The sequence below is a fragment of the Crassostrea angulata genome, chromosome 6, assembly GCF_025612915.1.
Source record: "Crassostrea angulata isolate pt1a10 chromosome 6, ASM2561291v2, whole genome shotgun sequence".
NCBI lineage: Eukaryota > Metazoa > Mollusca > Bivalvia > Ostreida > Ostreidae > Magallana > Magallana angulata.
The window spans coordinates 51,655,445-51,680,499 of NC_069116.1; the positions used below are offsets into that span (position 1 = coordinate 51,655,445).

Sequence of the window (25,055 nt, forward strand, 5' to 3'; positions counted from 1 at the left end):
AAATTGTTATCGGAAACATATGTGGATTGAATTCAATGTATTTTACGGGCATTGCCTGCATTTTAGACAAAATTTGATTTGATATAAATAGTATAGTTTTATAAAAAAATTTATTCAGAAATTTAAAATCATCAACTTCGGTAGCATGCAAAATGAAATCCGGAATCTCACTCCAGTGGACAACAGCGTATCCGGTTTGGTATTTAGTTTATTTGGATGGTAAAACTAGGACCAAGTGTATATCGAGTGTGACTGAGGAGTGTTCATCAAGAAAATGAGATAAAATTCGTTTATTCTGGAATTTAGGCTTCTACTAGACACGAAGAGATAAAGAAGATGAAGTACTTAACTGGAAAAATGTAACTATTCGATATTTTTTAGTGTCATTTCTTTGTAATTCCGGTAACTGTTATATAATGTGGATGTTGATTACACCATACCGTGCGTGTGTTTGTAAACAAGGGTATTGACAATCAACAATAACAGGATACTCCGGTTAATTCAAGCTTCCATATTCAAGGTATTTTACTTGTATTTTGTGTGATATCGCATAATCTTATTCAGATGATCAACCAAGAACCCCCCCCCCAAAAAAAAAATCTGTTAGTCGGGGATGTAACGTTATATTCTGTAATATGTCTGTGTTATGTCTCTGCTGTCAGTCTGTGTACTATAACATTACCAGTCCACATTGAGACAGTACATTTAAAACAAAGTAAAAATTCATCCCAGTTTAAATCTAACAACAAATTTTCTTAGGTTTGAATTTTCATGGATCGAATAGGTATATATTCATGTCGATGATGTTCCCTCCCCCCCCCCCCCCCTCCCCACTTCCAAGAGAAAGCAAAATAACAAAAGAATCATGGCCATGATGTACTCTCCTAATCTCATAACTGAGAGAACTAGGTGGACTTTGGGTTGAAACGATGTTCAGACCCAAGATGTTTATGCATCTCAGTTTTCTCAATTATTCATTACAGATAATACCTTGCATAATATGAATTTAATCAAAGGAAAATATCACTAGATGTCATTTTTAAGGGCTTTTGCTAAGTTGTCGGGTTGAAGAATGCTGCTAAATAGAAACTATAGAATACTGAATTGATGATATACTAGCTTGAGCTTCTTGGATGAATTTATTGAACGGGTTGGGATCACCAAATGTCCAAATGGGTAATAATAGCCCATTTGAGATATAATATCCCAAACGTGATTTGGCCCCCCAAAAAAGAGATTATTTTGTCAAAAATATGGTAAACAAGTTTTTCTATAAGCCTACTGACTGTGTATGAGATTGATCACTCAGTAGATCTATATAGAACTCCTGAGATTCAATCTTACGAACCGATGGCTTATATAGAATAACTTGCTAACCCCAAGTTATTGCATTTGAAGAATATTATTAATATCTGGATGTTTCTCCATCCAATTTAATTTATCCACCTAAAAAACCCTTTGTTTTGAATATATTTTTTCTATCCTTAGTCAATCTGGTCTGAAATCTTACCAATTCCAAACTCTGACCTTGAACCAATTTTGTTGATCAAAGGTCAAGGTCTAATTGCGTATGTCCAGAGTACATTTCTCTCTCTCTCTCTTTGGTCCAGTTCTGCCTAAACTTCACACTTGTCTTAATGAAATAAGAATGAGATAAGAAAATATGCATAAATTTCTATTTTTACCCCTAGTTCCTTATTCCAGTCCTAAATGATACATGTAACTCCTCACATAAAATTATTTGTGCATACCTGTAGAACAGGAGTCCAATAAATATGATAGCTACAGGCAATCACTTCATAGCAATTTAACACTAGGTATAATAAAAAAAGTGTTTAATATACTAGTACATGTTTTGTGAAAACTATATCCAATAAGTTACTTATTTTGCCAGAAACGTTAAGTTTTACAGTAAACATTCAGGCAGGATAATAGACTAGAAATGATGAATTTATTTAGTGGTATATATAGAGCCATCAAGAGCTTGGACTTTCTGTGGGATGTTACTATCTAGTTTGCTCATCAAAACAAGCTGTCAGATATTGACCTCCTTTCTTCTAATTTGCTAAGAGGAGCTCATTAATATTCATAGACTGTCAAAATTGGAAAGTTTTTCCCCCTAGAGCTGCTCTGTTGTGTCAAATTGATGCTGTTTCATCTGAAATATACATCTCAGGATGAAGTCTGACAAGTGATGTTGTGTTCAATACCGGTATATTCATACTATTTGCCAATGACTTGACAGTTAACTATGAGTTTACCTCATCTTCATCAAATCGGAGTTTGTCACGAACCGCCCAAAATCCAAGCTCTTGTTAAAACATTTAATTTTTAATACTAATGGAATGGCCAACATATTACACAATTAAAGAAACCAAACAGTTAAGGCTGATTGTTATTATATGCTTATGGATAAAAGCTTGTAAAGTCATGTATGCACACTAACTTAATATATTTCTGAGTTCTCAATGCATCTTGTACAATCAGCAGTTAAATCATTAGGATCTCTTGGGAATTTGAGAAATTGATTTATTCTAATCAGCATGCAACTTACAAATCAAATGATGTGCATAATATTTGTTTGTATAGGTATTCGGAGAATGTGGAATATGTGTATGTGGTTGAATTGAAGTACCAGAAGTATGCGTACATGTATGAACATGTAGTGCATGTGTGCTTATGCTTTATTAGTTAAAATGTCATAACAGGAACCTCTAGTATGTCAGATGGACTAGTATAAATGTCAGGGATATAGCAACAGCTATAGAATCTAGAAACAAAAAGATGGGCTGATACATGTATTTATTTACATTCGTATATTTAAAAAATGCTTATTGAAAAGTAGGGTTGTCAAATCAACTAGTGTTTTGTAACAATTGTCTGCACTTATGATATACCAGACAGTCATTAAATATTAAAGATGAAAGCTAAAAAAATAAAACTTGCATTTAAATTACCAGGTACTCACCATTACAAATACTTATTATATAATAATCATACATTGTTCTGGTTACATAATTTAGATGTATATATTTACATCTACCAAGCATAATTTCCTCTATTTGTTACGGAAACTTATAGCTAATTCATAGCTCTATAGAAACAGCCAGACTGAAATCTACACGCCCTATTTATCCATTGGTCGAAATCTACAGTGGCTGAAAGTGACATGACTGAAATTGATACGCCCTGTTTATCGATTGCTCTGAACCTACAGCGACCTTAGTAATATCCTGGACTGCACGAAATAATCATGACGATGCCAGACTCAAAGTCTCACAGGAGACGATTGGGCTGTTTCTTTTAGCTAACGTACTTTTGTACATTAACAGTAATTTAGTGAATTTTACTAACTTTTCACAATCAGTTTATTAATAAGTTAAAGAAAGATGTTAATATAAACAATAAAATGCTTTCTTTGATGATTCATGCGGGTTATGAAGGAAGCGATCATTGCAGGAAAAATTTACATAACCCGCTAACGCGGGTTATGTATCTTTCCTGCAATGTCGCTACCTTCATATCCCGTATGAATCACCAAAGAAAGCATTTTATTGTTTAAATAAATCTATAAAGTAGGTTGCTGAACTGAAAAAGAAAAGAAAATATGTTTATCCCTAAATACTGATATGAGAATATCAATACAAAACTCTCAGATCATTTAGAAAATATGTTTATCCCTAAATACTGATATGAGAATATCAATACAAAACTCTCAGATCATTTAGAAAATATGTTTATCCCTAAATACTGATATGAGAATATCAATACAAAACTCTCAGATCATTTAGAAAATTGTTATCAGCACATAAAACGTACAAAAAATTATGTAACAATGCCCTGGTGTGAAATGGTACTTGGTGAGAATTGCATTCACTCAGTCTTAGACTAATAGAGGGTAAAAAAGTATTTAGCTATGTTTACTATAATTGATATAACCTAGATACATGTACCCCCCGGTAGTACAAAGATTAGTTTGATAAAATATAACAAAATTTGATGTGGACTGAAATTAAATAAACAAAAATTTATATAATTAAATATGTGTAATGCAATATAATGAATTTCACTGTGCCAAGATATCATTTGTAATCATGCATGCAGTTACATGAATAAAGTAAAATTAGGAGATGATGGTTGCATGACAACCTGATCCTTTTTGTCTGTATCAGGCCTAACAAAAAATAGGTTTGTTTCCGCTTTCAGGCTGAAAAAAATTAGGGTCGGTAGGTCGGCTTTTTTTTTTCATCTGTTCAATTGTGCATATTAAACCATTTATCTATTAAACTGGGTAAGTTAAAAAAAACCAAGTATTTGTTGTCATTGTTTAATTTTTTCTGTGCAAGAAATTACAATAATTACTTTCACCCTGAATCTTACATTTCTCAAGCTCAACTGGAACGACATGTGCTGCCATTTGTAAATAACAAACATCCACACATCACTAATGACATCTAAATAAGTTCTTTAAGCGTTTTTACAACTTAAATTTAGAGGACACACTAAATTTTTAAATCGGATAAAAACGAAACTTTAACAAAAACGGATATAAACGGAAATTTACGAAAAAAACTCGAAAAAAATTTTTGGGTTTAAGTTAGGGTCGGTCGGGAAAGCGGAAACAAACCTATTTTTTTGTTAGGCCTCATGGAACTGTGTACAGTTTTATGTAAAATCATTGTAATGCTTAATCATCTTTAATTGAAACTCTCCACCTGGAGAGTGAACCATACAAAGATTTTATGTGCTGTTGAGAAGGCACTCATAAAATTTGTTGAACATGACATTAAAAGCTCCAAACAAGTGATAGATCATTGATATTTTCTTTGTTTAACATGATAACAACAGACTAGACTTTCGTATTTTTATAAGCACAGAAGAAAGTTAAGTGAATATGAGCATCTTACATGCATAGTAATTTATTTTAACACACTAAATGAACAATTTTCAGGAAGAGTAAATGTTTCAGATTCGGGAAACACTCTGGATTTTCACAATTCTAAGCACACAAAAATATAAATGAAACTCTAACATACCAGTACTTTGTAATTTATTTATGCATGCAGAGTGATCAAAGTTTTCAGGAAGAGTAAATGTTACAGATTCGAGAATAAAACGATTTCCTTTCACTTGACACGTAAATCATCATTGCCCTCAATTGTCAAAGTTTGTCTCATTTTGAAATAGTTGTAAGCAGCTCTAGGTCCATATTTATTGAACCTGCAACTATGAGTTTATTAGTATGAAATCCTTTGGGTAGAAAAGATCTTTTTATCGATAAACAGGAAACTTATCTATCAACACATTTAAGTTTTAACACTTGACAGTCAAATCTTTGCACAGAGATATAAGCTAGTGCATGACATACATGTAGCTCTATAGGCATGCTGAATTAGTTGATGCTGGTAGAATGAAAGAAAAAATACTAATGAAGGGAATTGAGCAATTGTAATTTGATGAAGGCTAATTCAGACTGTGCCTTTGATGATGAATATCTTTCTGAATCTCATCATTTCCTGAAGGAAAATAGAGAAGAGAAAATAGAGAGGCTTTGTATACTAGTATCACGAGTAGGTAATTTATTTATGAATATATTTATGAATATTGAACAGAAATATCATCAAAGAGAGAGTAAAGCCCTCGGTATTCTGATTGATATCTGATCACTGAGGACCGTATTACAGACCCGCATGATGGTCAGACTTGAGTATTGACTGTAGATATCAGCTGTAGCGGGAGTCAAGCTCCATGGTCTCTTAATGGGACTCTTAGGACATCATTCAATCTGGGGTCATGATTTCTGCTGATTTAATTGTAGGATATGTGAATAAATATAACTTTTGACAGATGGTAGTGATAGTATTTCCTTTCCTGATTTACTAGGAATAGGGGCTGAAGCTAATTTATGATAGCCAAAAGTACCTTATATAAAGATATGTATTATCGATAAGTTTTTAACTGCAATTAGATGTATGAGATACAAGATTCAAGTGTCCACTTAATTAAATATGCATTCAGTAAATGTATGTCTATGTTTGATGTGTTCATTCATTGTATGAATAGTCAAAGGACAAAGCATTGTTTGTAACTTGTATGGTAAAACTACAGTTCCTGTTGCTATCAAGGACTGGATCAGAAATTTCTGTAGAGTACAACTCTAAAAAAGGACTATGTGCGGTATGGTCAAATATCTGCCCCCGATTTCAACCAATTTTTAAATAGTATCGTATGAAAATGAAATCTTCACAAATCATTGTAAAGAGGATGCCTATAACTTTAATCTTGATTTTAGTCATCATTGCTCACTCGCTGTTTATCTATGACGTCACTCAAATGACCTAATTCCCGCAAATTTGCAAACAAATGAAGATAGTCTCATTTTTGCTCTATATTTTGCATTCGGAAGTATAGAGCGCAGGTCTGCTCAAGTGCGATTTTAACATATGTTTTTCTTCAGATAGTTATACATATTATACTAAAAAATGGTACTTGAGCAAGCCTGCGCTCGATGTTTCCCAGTCCAAAAACCATCGGAAAACACCCATATTTTGCTACAAAACATCAAATGCAATTTCTATTAACATTTTGGTTTTGAAGGGGTCATTGGCCATGAATTTACATATCCTTGTAACTGTGATTTTCACTTTATCCACGAAAATTGATACCCTTGAATATTAATGAAACCACAGTATATCCTTTATCTGAGCTTAATTACAATGTGATTTGCCGTATTTCTATGGTATTGTTTACTGTATGCGTAGCTCTTGCCGTACTTGTCTGTACGGGTAGCTTTGATTCGCAGTTAAACAACTGTACGTGTAGCTCCGAACCATACAGTGAGCTATTCTAGGTTTCCACTGGCAATAACTTACTCTACGATTGACAAAAGGAAACTTATTGTGGAACTTCTGTATAATTTAGACTTAGGTACGAGGTGATGCTAGTCGATACATGCCTTATGCAATTGTATTGAGCTTTGAAACAGTAGGGTCCAAATGGACATATTAAGGTGATGCAATCTGTTTGTATTCCTACCCCTATATCATATATGTTGTTTATGTTTTGCATGTTATATTTAATACGGTAAGTAAAAGTGCCCCTTTTGGAAGAAATGATGGAGTGTGGTATTCAATGCATGCATACATTGTAACATTTAGTCTTTCATTTTGCATCTAGCATGAGCTTTGAGTCAGTGGTGGGAACAGCCTACTCACTTTTTTTGAGTCAGTGGTGGGAACAGCCTACTCACTTTTTTTCTTTCATTCAACTAGTTTTTCTAAATTTAAGTTGTACGATTGTAGTTTAACTGTATTTTAGTGATACATTTAGTGTTTGGGGTTACATAACTATTTCTTCAATATGATATATCAAATTTGTTTTGCATTGATAAATTGTGTTGAAACACCTGTGATGATCATGATTGGTTGATTATCTTCTTATAATTTTGTTTAGTTAAAGTACATGCATGCTGTGAAAAACCTGGAACGTGAATAACATAATCCCACTCAAATTATTTTCATTGGGAGTTCATTAGTTAGATTGATAGTTGCAGTTGTGATAAACTTTTAACAGTCTAGCTGTGATTGTGTACCTGTATATATTATGTATACTATGCATTTTTAGCTCACCTGAGCCAAAGGCTCAAGTGAGCTTTTCTGATCACAATTTGTCCGTTGTCTGTTGTCGGCGTTGGCGTTGTAAACTTTTCACATTTTCATCTTCTTCTCAAGAACCACTGGGCAGATTTCAACCAAATTTGGCACAAAGCACCACTAGGTGAAGGGGATTCAAGTTTGTTCAAATGAAGGGCCACGCCCTCTTTAAAGGGGAGATAATTGAGAATTATTGAAAATTTGTTGGTATTTTTCAAAAATCTTCTTCTCAAAAACTATTCGGCCTGAAAACCTCAAACTTGTGTGGCGGCATCCTCAGGTAGTGTAGATTCAAGTTTGTTCAAATTATGGTCCCCAGGGGTAGGGAGGGGCCACAATGGGGGGATCAAGTTTTACATAGAAATATATAGACAAAATCCTTAAAAATCTTCTTCTAAAAAACTATCAGGCCAGAAAAGCTCAAATTAAAATGGGAGCCTCCTCAGGTAGTGTAGATTCAAGTTTGTTCAAATCATGGTCCCCAGGGGTAGGGTGGGGCCACAATGGGGGGATCAAGTTTTACATAGGAATATATAGAGAAAATCTTTAAAAATCTTCTTCTAAAACATTATTAGGCCAGAGAAGCTCAAATAAAAGTGGAAGCATCCTCAGATAGTGTAGATTCAAGTTTGTTCAAATCATGGTCCCCAGGGGTAGGGTGGGGCCACAATGGGGGGATCAAGTTTTACATAGGAATATATAGAGAAAATCTTTAAAAATCTTCTTCTAAAAAATTATTAGGCCAGAAAAGCTCAAATAAAAGTGGAAGCTTCCTCAGGTAGTGTAGATTCAAGTTTGTTCAAATCATGGTCTCCGGGGCTAGGGTGGGGCCACAATTAGGGGATCAAGTTTTACATAGAAATATATAGACAAAATCTTTAAAAATCTTCTTCTAAAAAACTATCAGGCCAGAAAAGCTTAAATTTGAGTGGAAGCATCCTCAGATAGTGTAGATTCAAGTTTGTTCAAATTATGGTCCCCGGGGGTAGGGTGGGGCCACAAGAGGGGGGTCATGTTTTACATAGGAATATACAGAATTTTTTTTAAAAAATCTTCTTCTCAAAAACTATAAGGTCAGAAAAGCTTAAATTTGAGTGGAAGCATCCTCAGATAGTGTAGATTCAAGTTTGTTCAAATCATGGTCCCCAGGGGTAGGGTGGGGCCACAATTAGGGGATCAAGTTTTACATAGAAATATATAGACAAAATCTTTAAAAATCTTCTTCTAAAAAACTATCAGGCCAGAAAAGCTCAAATTAAAATGGAAGCATCCTCAGGTAGTGTAGATTCAAGTTTGTTCAAATTATGGTCCCCGGGGGTAGGATGGGGTCACAAGAGGGGGGTCATGTTTTACATAGGAATATATCGAATTTTTTTTTTAAAATCTTCTCAAAAACTATAAGGCCAGAAAAGCTTAAATTTGAGTGGAAGCATCCTCAGATAGTGTAGATTCAAGTTTGTTCAAATCATGGTCCCCAGGGGTAGGGTGGGGCCACAATTAGGGGATAAATTTTTATATAGGAATATATAGAGAAAATCTTTAAAAAAATTTCTTTTCAAAACTTTTTGGCCAAGAAAGCTCAAATTGTAACCATCCTCAGATAATGTAGATTCAAGTTTGTTCAAATCATGGTCCCTGGGGGTAGGGCGGGGCCACAATGGGGGATAAATTTTTATATATAGAGAAAATCTTTAAAAATCTTCTTCTCAAAACTATAAGGCCAGGAAAGCCCAAATTTAAGTGGAAGCATCCCAAGATTGTAAAGATTCAAGTTTGTTTAAATAATAGTCATGGGGTATGGTGAGGCCACAATGGGGGATGAATTTTTACATAGGAATATATAGAGAAAATCTTTAATATCTTCTTTTTAAAGACTATTTGGCCAGAAAAGCCTAAACTTGTGTAGAGGCATCCTCGGATAGTGTAAATTCAAGTTTGCAAAATCACAGTCCCTAGTGATAGGGCTGGGCCGTGACGGCAGTTTGAATTTTTACATAGGAATATATAGAGAAAAATCTTTAAAAATATTCTGGGAAAGTTTTCGGTCCAAAACTCAGTACTTAGTGTGAAAGCACAGGTTATGCAGATTTAAGTTTGATGAAACCATGATTCCCTAGAGAAAAGGGGGGCCACGAAATGGAGGGGGGGGGGGGGGTAAATTGGAATAGAGAAAAATCTTCTTACAGGTACAACAACAAAAGGGGCTTGGTATTTACCCAAAAAAAGAGGTGGATAAAAATTGACAGATTTTCTATTTTTTTTAGCAAGATCTACTGTACTTAGTTGTCAAGATATTTTGATACTGTAATGCTAATTTGATCAGAATTAAGGCAATTGTTGCTCAGGTGAGCGATGTGGCCCCTGGGCCTCTTGTTTGTACAATCATGGATAGGATAATACATGATTGTACAAAAAAAATTATGAATATTATAATAATTTCTCTATGAATGCCATCAATCAAGTTATCACCATATGATTGTTTATGTACCATTCAATCTTGTTCCTTTCCATAATGAATTAAGCCTTCAGCACAGTGTCATGCAGTTTTCCAGAGGAAATATTTTCCAAAAGTTCTGCAACTGTTGTATTCTTTTCTATTTTTTTTTAAATCTTACCGTATATATTGGATAACAGTGGCGAATTCAAATTGTAAATAAATTTATTACCTTTAATAAATATAATCACAAGAAGAAATACATGGCGTATCACAAAAGTCTAAATTTGAAGACTTCATTTTTACCCTAAAAATTTTGAGAATCCAGGAGCTTCCAGGGCTTCGCCCCTAGGCCCCCACTAAGACTTTGCCATGGACCCACAAGGCCAGGCAGCCTTGAGACCCCCAGACTCCTTGCCTAAAACTAAAGCTCCCTCTAACTTCAAATCTTGGATAAACTCAATAGTATATTACTATTTTGAACTTAACTAACTAGGAAGAATAATATACAGGATACTGAATCATGAATTTCATGATGATTGTAATTTATGTAAACTTTGTGACCCGGGTCATACCAGATAACAGGGATGTCAGTTGGACTGTTATAAAATGATCAACCTTCTCCTTTACTGGTGATCTGTATACTCTTAGGTATGCATACACACAAACAATGTGCTTGTTTTTATTAACTTGAGGAATTGGTACGCTCACAAATAGTTGTAACAAAGTGACAACAGTATTTACTAGTGTATATAGTAGATATAGAGTCCAGCATGGGTGGGCTTCAGTACTAACAGAACATATCTCAGTCTGTAGCGTGTGGGTGTGATTTTCTGATTATTATACATGTAATTGCCGTTGCATTATGTTTGTATATAGTAGCATTTATTCAATGCAGCAAATAAATTGGTCTTTGGATGTAGAAAGAGAGGATTAATATAAAGGTGGTCTGTTTTCCAAGCTGTGTAGTGGTACTAGAAGATAGGTCATTCTTGTTCTAAACAGTGACCAGAGCTATTTATGCAGGGGAAGAGGTGTTTGCTGTGGGGTCTGTTTGTGTCAGTGTGAATAAATAGATGAAGCAAGCAGCGTGTTGTATGAATGCAGTTTAACAGGTGTAGCTGGAGCGTTTCTGAGGGTGATAGGTTTGGTATGTCAGGTAAATGTCAGTGAAGCCTCAGACTCACCTAAACACAAGGAAATTTCACAACTATTGTTCATTTTGGAAGGATATGATGATATTACATGTGTCTGTACTGGTAATTCAATTTTTTGTGCGAAAAGTATTTGATAAAGCTGCAAGAATTAAGTGCAAATAACTTTGCTGACGCTGATTGCACAACTCTGAATTGTTGAATGGTGTAAGAAAAGGAGTCATTCGCTCCTACAATAATTTTACCACAAAACATATGGTAAATAAATTATTTTATTATTTGCATTTCTTAACTGAACTCTTGACATGCAGTTTTGCAGGACATAAATCGATTCAAAACTATTTACTTAAAAATACATACCAGTATATTGGTTATTTCTGCTTGAATTTGTCAGCCATATTTACTGGTACTTTCTTTAACCAATAAAGTTTCTACACAATGTTTAAATTATTATACCTATCATCAATATAATTAACTGTTACTGGTGGTTTTCCCACTCATAACAGCTGGTTCCCCTCCCAATGCACAGAAATGGTTATTTTTCCAACAATATCATACCCAATTGAATTGCCATAAACAGATCCCTTTGTCTTAAATCTGACATATTTTACAACTTGAATAATGTTGCAAAATAACCGACTTTAAAAACAATACATGGTGAAATGTTCATTTTTCTAAAATATGGATAATGTTCATATTCCGGTATTTTCAACTTGCTAGCTTTGATGCTATAACATTCCCATTTGAACTGGTATGGTACCTTTCCCAATTGATAAGACCCCCCCCCCCCCCCACTTATTCATCAGCTGGTCTGGAGGTCTCTAAGCATTAATTCTTATTGGTGATTTTGAAGTGACCTGGTTCAGCAACCAAGATAATGGAGTACATGGTCTCTATGCCTTTTACTTCAGCTCAATTGATAAATTGATGTCTGAATATATGAGCAATTATTAGGAAAATATCGGAGAACTGGTTTTAGTCCTATATCCAGCTTTGAATGCTCAGACTGCAAATTACATGCGACCAGTTATGTATGCACGGTCCTTTTATCATGGCATCCAATTTCACAGCTGATTTGTATAGAGGATTCTGTCACCTCTCCAATTGTCAAGACAACAGTCTACTTTTATAAGAGTGATTGTGTGCAAAAGTGGTCAGACTCTGTGATACTAATTCATTCTCAGGTAGTTTAGCTGTAATATAAGTTTAAAAGTTTCAAAATTCCATTATTTCTATTAAACAATTCTTGGGGGCAGCTTGATTGCTTAACATAAGGAAATAAGTCTTACTATTTCACATGTATGCATTTCTGAACATTTTATTTGCAATTGAAATCAGAAACAAATTGATAAATATTTTATAGTATGCATTAGTCAGCTATCCCATCCAAAAAGTGGTTGATTAGGAAACCGAAAGTCCCAGTCATCTAATCCTAAATCAAATTAGGATAGAAATGCATGACGATCACTGTTGAAGCCACACCAGCATCAGGAACTGGAATGATTGCATGTTTGATATTATAAACTTTGAGAGTTCATTTGATTTTTAGATAAAGACATTGAGAAAGAGACACTTATCTCATTTGATGTCTTTCATTAAGTTGAGAGCCCCTACCTATTTTATAAGTGTTCCTTGTAAGCTTTTTTAAACACTTATAAAAATGTGACCCCCATCAAATAGTACAACTTATGAGATTGCACATATTCGGAACATTTTTTATTTTTATTAAAATTATCTGGCAATTTTGTAACTCAACATCATATCTATTATTGATTATGTATCTGTCAGCATCTCAAAAATAGCAACATTTCCCATAGTTTCAATATTACAGTTTTCAAATGCAATTAAAATCGAAATTGATGCTTTATAAATGATTGTTTAATGTCAATCGCTGGCCCTATAGCCCTCTCCTTGTCTATTATTTGAAATTTAAGTGCCCACTTCGTGCTTCACAGGAAACATATGGGATGTATAAATATTTTTATGAAAGATTTTGAATGATGGGGGAAAATAATGTACCTATAACTCTCAGAAAAATGAGTCAATTTAATACTTGAAAAGACTTGAAGATGTTGAAGTGCTTACAAAATCTTCAATCATTTATATTCTTCATCTTTGGTGTAGAAAAACTCTCTGAAAATTCTATCACTTGCTTGATGAAGAAACAGTTTGATCAATGTGTGGGACAAATACTTTTGAAAAAAGGAAGTTAAATTCTCTTAGGCTAATATTTTTATTAAATAATTAAATAATGAATCTTTGATTCAGTTCTATGCATATTTCCTAAAAGTATACAGCTTTTTTTTATTGGTTGGCAACAGAACATTTTAGCCTGTTTATCCTTGTTCAAAAGGAATTCACTAAATTGGGAAATAGTGTCACGCTTTTGAATTGCAATTTAAAAGACAAAGCTTTACTCTACTCCCACACCTAATCACCTTTCAAAAAAATTGCTACAATGAAGTTTTCTACTATTATAGTACAAACTGTGTTACATTGAGTGTATAGTAGCATGATAATTAAGAGATCTACTGAATGATTCTCAGGAAAAGATTAAGTGTGACGTCAGATCATCAAGTTAAACATCCTTTGCTACTTCAAGCAGATGAGAAAAAGTGAAACACTAGGGAATCTTTTACAGATATTGCTTAAGGGAGTGTGAAGTTTGTCACAAAGAATCATACTAATCTGTTACCGTTTAATGCAAAAAGTGAATTAACGTTTTGGTGAAATATTCAGGTGTTAACAAGTGGATCATATGTCTGATGTGTTCTTCATGCTATGGGAGATCTAGAATATTGTCAGATGCTGAAGGAAAAGCCATAATTTAGGGGTAATTATATTGTCATCCTTGGTACAAAGTAAATATCTTTTACATTAAAAGATATATAATTGTACTTGTATAAATTACTGTATATTTTAAATATCTATAACCTTACTTGTAAATAAGAACATCCTGGTTTTGTTTTGTTTTCCATTTCTTGAATACAGATAACAAATTTTATATGTACTCAGTACATAAGTTATTGATAAAATCTTGCTCTTAATTATAGAGCTGTGCATTGAAATGCAGTGAAAAAAAAAAACAATCATGATGCAACATGTTATTTCACAAAAATAGATTAAAAAATTGTCATATATGAACCACTTCTCTATAATTATCATTACATCTTTGTACTGAATAAGGAATTGGTTTCCAGATCAAACAGTTTGTAGTGTATACATTTTTTAGTTATGTTAATTACTAAATGTTGGACTATTTATTAAATCATGGACAAATAGTTGAATCCCTGTTTTGGGGGTTTTTAAAGTAATTTTAGGCATTAATAGTTGAGTAAGCATGCCAAACTTTTAACCTGCTGTCTAAGGTTATTATGGTTTCAAAGTTGAAATAAATATATTAAAGTTTTAGGAAGATGGGCAGTGATTCCGTGACAAAGGTAGATTTAAGCATCTGCTTAACAAGAATTCTGATTCTTGCTAAAAGTTAAGCTAGAACTTATGATAAATAGATGAAATGAATAAAGCAATGAAAGGATAAGTGCTGAATTATCTTTTTCTGTTTCATAGCAAAGAATACCCTGTGATCAAATATACTAATTAATTCATTAAGACCTAAGCATGCACACTGCACAGTGGAATCGATTTTGACTTATAGACCCCTTTTAGACTTCTCTGTATCACAACACATTGTTACATAATTATTAACTTAATTATTAAGAGCGGTTACCTATAGCAAACAAAGAGAGAGAGAGAGAGAGAGAGAGAGAGAGAGATATGAAATGATGATAATATGATTATGTAACCAATTACCAAACAACTGTTGTTATGCAACATCTTAGTTTTTATGACATAAATATCTTTTTTGACTAATCTTATAATATGAAAACTAGTACTCCTTTGTAAGAGGCAACTATTTTTATTATGTCTAATAGGATGAAGATTAGTACTCCCCAGTATGAGGGGAGGAACCCCTTCCAGCTCCAGCTGTTACGGACCAACAGAACCAGGGACTCCCCAATGGGACTGGATCCTAATCCAGGATTGGATAAAACAGCCTGTGAAGTGGAGAACTACAGACTGTGTGCTGATGGAAGCTGTATATCACAAGTGGATCTTTGCCGTTAGTACTCATCTTTATTTGTTTGTTCCAAGCTTGTTTGTCCATACCATGTTTCCTTTGATGACCTTCTTTGAAAAAAAAAAGGAATTTCAGTCATTCATTCCTTCTGAGAACCTTTTGATTGTTGGACATCATACTGTTTACCTACCGGTGCCTGTTTTCAGATCATAAATATACTGATTACTTTAAACAATTTAAATACTGCAGAAGCAGAAAAATTCATTGAGGATTTAATTTCGTTATTTTCGTTGGCAATATTTATCAAGGAAATTAAATCCATGACAAATTTTTCGCCCAAGTATTCGTAAATACAGAGTTGATACACAATACATTTTAGAGATTACAATTTTGACAAAATTAAACCCTAGCAAAATTGTTAATGGTTAAAAAACAACGAAATTTTAACCCAATGTGCTTCTACAGTACATGTATTTCGTTTGATATCATTTCAAAGATGTTTTTCTCCATTTCTCTGAACAATTTAAAAAATATGATAGTACCCTGTATTAATAATGGCTATGTCTGGAATTTGATATGTTGTATGGAAAGTGTAAATGATTGTATGACATTACCAGCATGTTGGTTGATACTCCTATGGGGACGAAAAGATGTGATTGGAAAATTTCATAGGCATTAGTAAATATGATGTGGCAGTGTGCCACCATTAGGATTTCTGATGGAGACTGAGAGAGAGCGGGTCCCTACACTGTATTGATCAGAGCTGGGGATTTTGGCATGCAGATTTATAGAAATTCACGCTCATTTAATGTATTGGCTGGGGATGAAGGGGAAGATGACTGCAGTGATTGTCAAGTGGTCAGGAAGAATATGAAATGCACAATACATGAACTTAATAAAAACACAGCATTGTTATTTACTTTGTCTGAAATCTATATGAACTGTTCTGAATCAAAAACATTTTGCAACATGTCATCCATCCGATGCAAAGTATATGAACTGATCGATCACCATAGAAATGCACAATACATGAACTTAATAAAAACACAGCATTGTTATTTACTTTGTCTGAAATCTATATGAACTGTTCTGAATCAAAAACATTTTGCAACATGTCATCCATCTGATGCAAAGTATATGAACTGATCGATCACCATAAAATTATATACTACATCGATGTCAACAATAGCTATTGGTTTTAATCCTTGTTTATTCCATAGTAAAGCCTTTCTGATTAATTTTATGTAAAATCTTAAGCCTGTTTGGATACATTGACACAAACCACGATTTTGAGTCCACAGCACTCCATGATGATAGAGAGAATTGAATTCGATGTGAATGACATGCCGGTTACTGTCAATGGCGTGGATATAACTGTATGATAGTTGATGGCAATCAACAAACAATTAGTAATGATGTCACAGTGACATTATTTGATTGCATATTCAACAGATTTCAGCATTTAATAGAGCATGTCTTTTTACTCACTGAGTTCATCCAATTCGAACTGTTACAATTATATTAAAGTTCAATATTTCATTCCTATTGGCAACATCTGCCACTAATATGACAAAGTGAAGAATTATCAAAGCAACCTAGGAGAAACAAAGAAATCAATGTTTCACCAGAATTTTACATATATTTTTCAGATATATTCACCAACATTACATGAACCATTATTGTAAATACATGTAGCTGTATATCTAGATGGATAAAAGATGTTTTTTCCATTAATCCTTATAAGATCAAATTTACCCCCAAAAAATGACATAATATTGTTGGATTTTAGCCCTTTTTTTAAAAAAGAAATTAAGAGTTTTTAACAAACTCGTTTATCATTGTGTGTTATCCCGTCCTGTAACCCAAAGTGTCTGATTTTTTTCAGCGGAGGAGCAGCTGATGAACCAGAATACCATCCTGATAATGATCGTGGTCGGGCTGGCCGTCGTCATCTTTCTCATCGTCCTGTATTGTTTCCAGCAAAGAAACAGAAGTCCGACTCATAGCCGAGGCCGATCAGGTGAGCTATCTCTCCCACCATCTAACTCTCTTCTCACAAACAGAAGTCTGACTCATAGCCGAGGCCAGTCAGGTGAGCCATCTCTCCCACTATCTAATTCTCTTCTCACAAACAGAAGTCCGACTCACAGACGAGGCCAGTCAGGTGAGCTATCTCTCCCACCATCTAACTCTCTGCTCACAAACAGAAGTCCAACTTCTAGCCGAGGCCAGTCAGGTGAGCCATCTCTCCGACCATCTAATTCTATTCTCACAAACAGAAGTCTGACTCATAGCCGAGGCCGGTCAGGTAAGCCATCTCTCCCACCATCTAATTCTCTTCTCACAAACAGAAGTCTGACTCATAGCCGAGGCCTGTCAGGTGAGCCATCTCTCCCACCATCTAATTCTCTTCTCACAAACAGAAGTCTGACTCATAGCCGAGGCCAGTCAGGTGAGCCATCTCTCCCACCATCTAATTCTCTTCTCACAAACAGAAGTCTGACTCATAGCCGAGGCCAGTCAGGTGAGCTATCTCTCCCTCCATCTAACTCTTTGCTCACAAGTATACCATCGAGTTAAAACTGTCCAAATGTGATGTAGGTAGCTAATGTAGAGGCATTTACAGTAATTGTAAGAAGAATGAATAAGTCAATGTTATAGCTGATTGTTAAGGCATTCTTGCTTTAAGAATCCATAGATTAAGTTATTGTTAAGAATTGTTGAGGACTTCATTACCCGGGTATTGGGAAGCTGTAGGAAAAATTTGATTGTAATATCTCTCTTAAATAAGAAGATCTGATTATGTTATCTGTAGTGATACTCAGGATTATTTGATATAGCAGCTAAGCGATATTATCATAAAATACAATCAATGTTGGAAAGCTTTTATTTCAAGATGAATTGGAATTTGAGGAAACACAATATCTCTTCTAAAGATGGTGTCTGAAAAATTTGGACTTACTTTAAAAACAATTATTGTAATGTGTTATTCTTGCCTTCAGTTTTAAGATGGCATTACAATTTTGTAAGTCTAAAGTGATACATATGTATTAGATTTATGCCAAAAACATATAACATAGATTTTGGGGCTGTATGTCCTTTTATTTATAAGTTTTACCTTATTTCCAACTTTTAGACTATAGAAATTACAGACATCAATCCTAATGATCTTGATAAAGGTCAGTTATAAATGACCTTCAAAGGATCAAGGTCAGTCAACAAGTTTAATGTCATTCTTAATCATCTGGTTAGACTGGTTACTACACAATGTGGTCACATAAAATAGTATACACATCTGGTGTATCTGAGTACAGGTTCATCTGAGTAAAATCAATTTTCCCCTGAATTTCTTGCATTAGGTGAGTTTGTCAGAAAACTTGTAACTGGTATTCCTCATAGAGCTGATCTTTTCTGAGCAGAAACATAATATCCTTGAAAATGGATGACCGATGTAGTGCGAAGTCACCTTAATGATCTTGACTTCTAATTGATTGCTAGTGTTTTATTATCCTGTCATTGGATATTCTCACTCTCTCTGAAAAATACATTAGTCATCCACATGATGATGTGAAAAACATTTGTTTTCTGTCTGGTTGGTAGAAACACTGTGATTTATTAACACGTGATGGGATTGATCACGTGAAATCTTCATTATACTTTATAAAGTAGTACTTCGACACTGGTAATTAATTCAATCGAATTTTAAGCCGATGAGTAAGATATTGTACCCTGGTAGGTCTATGCACAAAAATCCTAATTTTGAAAAATTTATATGTATACTGATCTATGAAATGCAATTGTATGGTTGACCGATAGGTCTTTTAGAGAACCACAAGGAGATTGGATTTACTTGCAATGATTTTAAACATGGTTGCATTTTTGACAATATTGATTTTATGTAGACTATATATATTTGCTTCACTCTTTGAGTTCTTGAAATATTTGTCACATATTATTAGAATAGAAATAATTTACTGTCAATGCATGTGGCATAGAAATAAAAACCACATGACATAGAGCAAATAGAGGAAGCATCTTTAGAGATCTAATCTTTTATAAATGGAGAAGTATATATATTGTGAGTGATTGTGATTACAGTTCGCAGCAGTGGAACCAATGGGGATGAAGCCGACCGAATTTCTTTATTTCTACCTCCTCCTACCTATGACGAAGTGATAACAACCAACTTATACCCACCTACACCTCAGATTTTCCACAGAAGGGTCTGTAGCCTGTAGTCTGAAGTCAATGTTCCTCTTGTTTCCTGACTTTATCTGATTATAACATGTCAATAGAATGTTTTTTAAAGATATCAAAATTACCAACAATATAACAGCAATGACAAACTGGTAATGACAACAATATACTGATAGTCTTTAACTAGTAAAGAATTGCCTTTTATTGATCAAAATAATGAACAGGTCTTTTATTTTAGGTCACAAAATTGTTTACATAATGATAAATAACAATTCATTATTATGCAAAAAAATTATTGTTATTAGTATGAAAATGATATTGGAAGATATAATATTTAGAGTATCTATCAAATTGCAGTTATAGTTTAGCTTTTATTAGCTCACCTGATCTGAAAGCTCAAGTGAGCTTTTCTAATCAAAATTTGTCTGTTGTCTGTCGTCGTTGGTGTTGGTGTTGGGGGCGTTGTCGTTGTAAACTTTTCACATTTTCATCTTATTCTCCAGAACCACTGGGCAGATTTCAACCAAACTTGGCACAAAGAAACACTGGGTGAATGGGATTCAAGTTTGTTCAAATGAAGGGCCATGCGCTCTTTAAAGGGGAAATAATTTAGAATTATTGAAAATTTGTTGGTATTTTTCAAAAATCTTGTTCTCAAAAACTATTAGGCCGGAAAAGCTGTAACTTGTATGGAAGCATCCTCAGGTAGTGTAGATTTAAGTTTATTCAAATTATGGTCCCCGTGGGTAGGTTGGGGCCACAATGGGGAATGGATTTTTACATAAGAATGTACAGTCAAACTTGTATTAAGCAGTCACCCGTGGGAGGCAGCCAAAGTGACCTCTTAACAGAGGTGACCTTTGAATAGAGACTTGTGAATTTGCCAATATCAAATTACTTTTTTAAAACAATTATCACATTAGTGACAATAAAACAATAATGTATCAAAATGATAGATAAAGTAATTGATTAAATGTTTCTATAGTATCTATTATATTTACAAATAAGATCAAATACATAACAATGCATTGTACATGCAATTTTATATCTTTTTAAATTCTTGAAAAAAGTCATTACGTGGTAAAACCTTGTCGCTGACATTTTCACAATTATAACACTATCTATTTTCATGAGTACCGTATATATAGAAAACAAACACTTTTAATACAAATCAACAATTACGTTTTTAACCGACCATATCTGAACTCAAAATCATAGTATTAAATCGAGCAATTTTCATTTGCCTTGCAGTGGACATTTTTGATACCTATTTCATTCATGTTTATAAAACAAACATTGTCAATACATTCACTTGATTCCCATTCGTATCTGATCTACCAATTATGTATTATAAATACATCGATTAATTTGGTTTCTCTCGCCTCAAGCAAAATACTATGATTATTGTTTACATTCACTACCCGACATTCGGAAGCCGTGTTTAAAATCCCTGGGTGTAAATCGTGACCGGCCAAAATGGCCGCCTAATGCATGTCGACTGCACACTTTCGGATCAAAATACAATGACCGCTGACCGCGTTAGACAGGTGACCGCTCTTTAGAGGGCAAATATATAGGATTTTTCATCGGGAGGAAATAAAATGACCGCATATGAAAGGTGACTGCTTAATAGGGGTGGCCGCTTATGCAGTTTTGACTGTATAGGGAAAATCTTTAAACATCTTCTTCTTAAAAACTATTTGGCCAGAAAAGCTTAAACTTGTGTGGAAGCATCCTCAAGTAGTGAAGATTCAAGTTTGTTCATATCATAGTCCCTTGGGGTAGGGCAGGACCACAATGGGGGGATCAAATTTTACATAGGAATATATAGAGAAAATCTTTAAAAATCTTCTTCTCAAAAAGTATTAGGCCAGAAAAGCTCAAATTATAGTTTAAGCATCCTCAGGTAGTGTAGATTTAAGTTTGTTCAAATCATAGTCCCTGGGGGTAGGGTGGGGCCACAATGGGGGAATGGATTTTTACATAGGAATATTATATAGAGAAAATCTTTAAAAATTTTCTTCTCAAAAATTATAAGGCTAGGAAAGCTCAAATTTGAGTTGAAGCATCCTCAGATAGTGTAGATTCAAGTTTGTTCAAATCATGGTCCCTGGGGGTAGGGCGGGCCACAATGGGGGGGGGGGGTAAATTTTTCTAAGGAATATATAGAGAAAATATTTCAAAATCTTCTTTTCAAAAACTATTAGGCCAGGAAAGCCCAAATTGGCATGAAAGCATCCTCAGATAGTGTAGATGCAAGTTTGTTCAAATCATGGTCCCTAGGGGTAGGGCAGGGCCACAACGGGGGGATAAATTTTAACAAGGAATATATAGAGAAAATCTTTAAAAATCTTCTCAAAAACTATTAGGCAAGGAAAGCTCAAATTTGAGTGGAAGCATCCTCAGATAGTATAGATTCAAGTTTGTTTAAATCATAGTCCCCTGGGGTAGGGGGAGGCCACAGTGGGGGATAACTTTTTACGTGGAAATATATAGAGAAAATCTTTTAAAATCTTCTTTTTAAAAAATATTAGGCCAGAAAAGCTTAAACTTGTGTGGAGGCATCCTTAGGTACGGTATTGTAAATTCAGGTTTGCTAAATCATAGGGGGTTATCATCCCTGGGAGAGGACGGGGCCCTATGATGGGATGAATTTTCACATAGGAATATATAGAGAAAATCTTTAAAAATATTCTGGGAAAGTTTTCAGTCCAAAAAGCAGTAACTTGTGTGAAAGCACAGGTTGTGCAGATTAAAGTTTGATGAAACCATGATTCCTTATAGAAAAGTGGGGCCACAAAATTGGGGGTGGGGTGTATATCTTCTTACAGGTACAACAACAAAAGGTTCTTGGTATTTACCAAAGAAAATATGTGAATAAAAATTGGCAGATTTTAAATATTTTTTTTTAGCAAGATCTACTTACTTAGTTGTCAAGATATTTTGATTTCGATACTGTAATGCTAATTTGATCATAGTTAAGGATATTGTTGCTCAGGTGAACAATGTGGCCCCTGTGCCTCTTGTATTTGAACATGTTTTAAATAGATTGTCTACCTGTATGAAGTGTAATTTTTGCCATAAAAATTTGATTGAGCCAAGACACTATATTAAAATTCGGCTTTCATTTTCTAATTACAGGACAGAATAACTTCTTCAGAGGAGCCCCCGATGACTCCTCCCCCAAATTATGACACTGCCTTAATTCTCCTATCCAGGAGCCACGAATCAGTGTTGTCACCAAGTTATGACACGGTGCCTAAAAGACCTTCATTGAATAGAGGTCATCGTAGGAGCTTATCAGTGGACCAGTTAAGTCCTAATCCAGGGGACACTAGTGTTCAAATTTTTCATTTTCAAGAGACAGCAGAACCAAACCAAGAAAAAGCGAATTTCAACACAATCTCTGAGGCGAGGTGACAAAAGATGTTCTATAACTCTGGAATTCATATGTGGACCAATTCAGAGTAGATCTCCAAGGGAACAGATGCAGCTTCCAGAAACGTCCAGGTCTTGCCATAATCATACAGTTTGATTGACTGACAGAGGCAACATAATGTTGGTGATTCAGATCTTCAACTTGTGAAAATGTCAGTGATATGCAGCAAACTGGAGATTTACTTGTGCAAAATGTTGATATTTATTTGTACCATTTTGTTTTTTATGACTGTGATGTAGAGACTAAATGAACTGATGCCCAAGTTCATCATTTGCGTACTCTATGCTTACTGCAATATTATTTTCACATTTTTGATCAGTCTTATTTAGTGTAGATTCTTTTTTTTACATGTGTACATAAATTCTGCAAATCCACCATTTTGTATCAAATCGAGTGAATGTATAAACACAAGAATTAGATTTAATCTTTAATAGTTTACAACTGTCTCAAAAATGAAAGTTGGATTTTAAAATCTTCGAGTGGTGCTTCACATGATTGTACACGGATATTGAGTCCTCGTGTTTAATAAGGATTCTAAGGGATTGTAACCTTTGCTTCGGTGTGTCATTTTTTCTGCATTTCATGTATTGTGATGGGGCATTTGCTTTCTAGAACTCAACTTGTGACTACATATATATTCCATCTACTTGCTCTCAAAGTCGTGAAGAAATTTGTGTCCCCCAGTTTGATTTTGAAAGTATGAAAATGTTTGAAATAACAAAACCTGGAAAGTGGGTATTTGTTTAGATTGATTTACAATTATTGATCTCAAATTTAAGTAAAAATTTTTTTTTAATCTTGTGAGATACATTGCATAAAGAATTGCACGTCTTATTTCTTACCAATAAAAGTAGCTATAACCCCTATGCTTCACTGCAATGTGCCTTTGTGTTTAAAATACATGTATCAATTTTTAATCATTTTAAACTATCTACATCCAAAAAATATTTTCGTTAAAATTTTTTTCTAACGGGTAGTTTAATGCAGTATTTATAAATATTTTTGATAATAATACATCAGATCTTTCCTGCACATATGCTAGCTAGGTGAGGTTTAGTTTATGGACAAGTGTGCAAGTAATTCTTATAATTTGTAGTTAGAGGCAAATCTCTTTAGATTGACTATAGCATTAAACTTATCACATATTATAATATTGGATAGGTTCCTCCTAACCTATTTAGATTAAAGATTGATTTACTTTTACTTTTGAAGTAAACTTGTACTATAATATGTTATATGAAGAGAGCTAGATCTAATTACATATGATGTGTTTTAGATCTCAATAGTCATTTATTTTCAAATAGATTTATTTTTGTATACGTGCAGGAATAAGACAAAGTCATGCCTTCTGGGCCCTATGCTGTGATGTAGTGTCTAGATATTTCTTACTATATCTATCTACTACATATACTTACTTTGTTATCTCAAACTTATGTGTCGGTGCTTTCAAATATTTTGTTCAGTAGAAAACCATGGACAGCAGACCTAATCTTTTCTTGATGGTTGAAAACCAAAGATTGGATTTTCTTTTTCAATGTACATGTGGAGAAAGACACACAAGGGGATTTTGAAATCCATTTAAAAAAGAAACAAACTGCATTTATTATAATCATTTTAATAGGTTATACCGGTATATAGGCAATAAAAAGATATTGACTCAGAGGTGAAATCATAGTTTGTTTAACTTCAAAAGTTAATCATAAAGAAGTGGGATAGTTTAAATTGAGTCGATCATCACACTTGCAATTTGATTAAGAGACTAGCTAGGGAATGTGTGCAATTTATGATCATAGAATGAAATAGAATAAAATATGTATATGTTTACCGGTACAAATGATAGGGTGCTTTTTAGGTATATGTACATGTATAATTTAAGGCATTGTATTTTTATTTTTTTTTTCACTAAAGCTTGAGTAATTCTTTATTTTTGTGTAACATTGCATAATGTGATACTGTTCATGGTTTGTTGTTTAAAGCATAATATTATTTAATTAAATTGAAATGACAAATATTATAACAAAAGTAATGTATTGCTGTCAAAGCAATGATTTTACCTTGTGCCAAATAGATTATGATAAAAAACTGAAGGGGAAATCCT

At 33.9% G+C, this 25,055-nt stretch overlaps 1 protein-coding gene across 3 annotated transcripts; it reads left to right on the top strand.

Annotated features, from left to right (window-relative positions):
* Positions 1-219: 219 nt before the first annotated feature.
* On the top strand, positions 220-23,239 carry LOC128188276 (uncharacterized). 3 transcript variants are annotated; one of them, XM_052859235.1, is made up of 5 exons: positions 220-520; positions 15,176-15,363; positions 17,207-17,341; positions 19,420-19,544; positions 22,660-23,239. In XM_052859235.1, exons 2-5 carry the CDS (start codon positions 15,177-15,179, stop codon positions 22,936-22,938), a joined length of 726 nt encoding a protein of 241 aa, XP_052715195.1. In that variant the 5' UTR covers positions 220-520; position 15,176; the 3' UTR covers positions 22,939-23,239. The 3 variants fall into 3 exon arrangements, with proteins under 3 accessions (XP_052715195.1, XP_052715194.1, XP_052715196.1); XM_052859234.1 differs by having other exon boundaries at positions 220-359; XM_052859236.1 differs by lacking the exon at positions 220-520 and adding an exon at positions 12,020-14,073.
* Positions 23,240-25,055: the final 1,816 nt, after the last annotated feature.

Bases quoted from the DNA above. Each gene is read 5' to 3' on its own strand.
- LOC128188276 (XM_052859234.1), top strand. From the start codon at position 337: ATGAAGTACTTAACTGGAAAAAT. The intron at 17,342-19,419 runs GTGAGCTATCTC...TTGTGATTACAG, and splicing joins TCATAGCCGAGGCCGATCAG to TTCGCAGCAGTGGAACCAAT. The intron at 19,545-22,659 runs GTCTGTAGCCTG...TTCTAATTACAG, and splicing joins CTCAGATTTTCCACAGAAGG to GACAGAATAACTTCTTCAGA.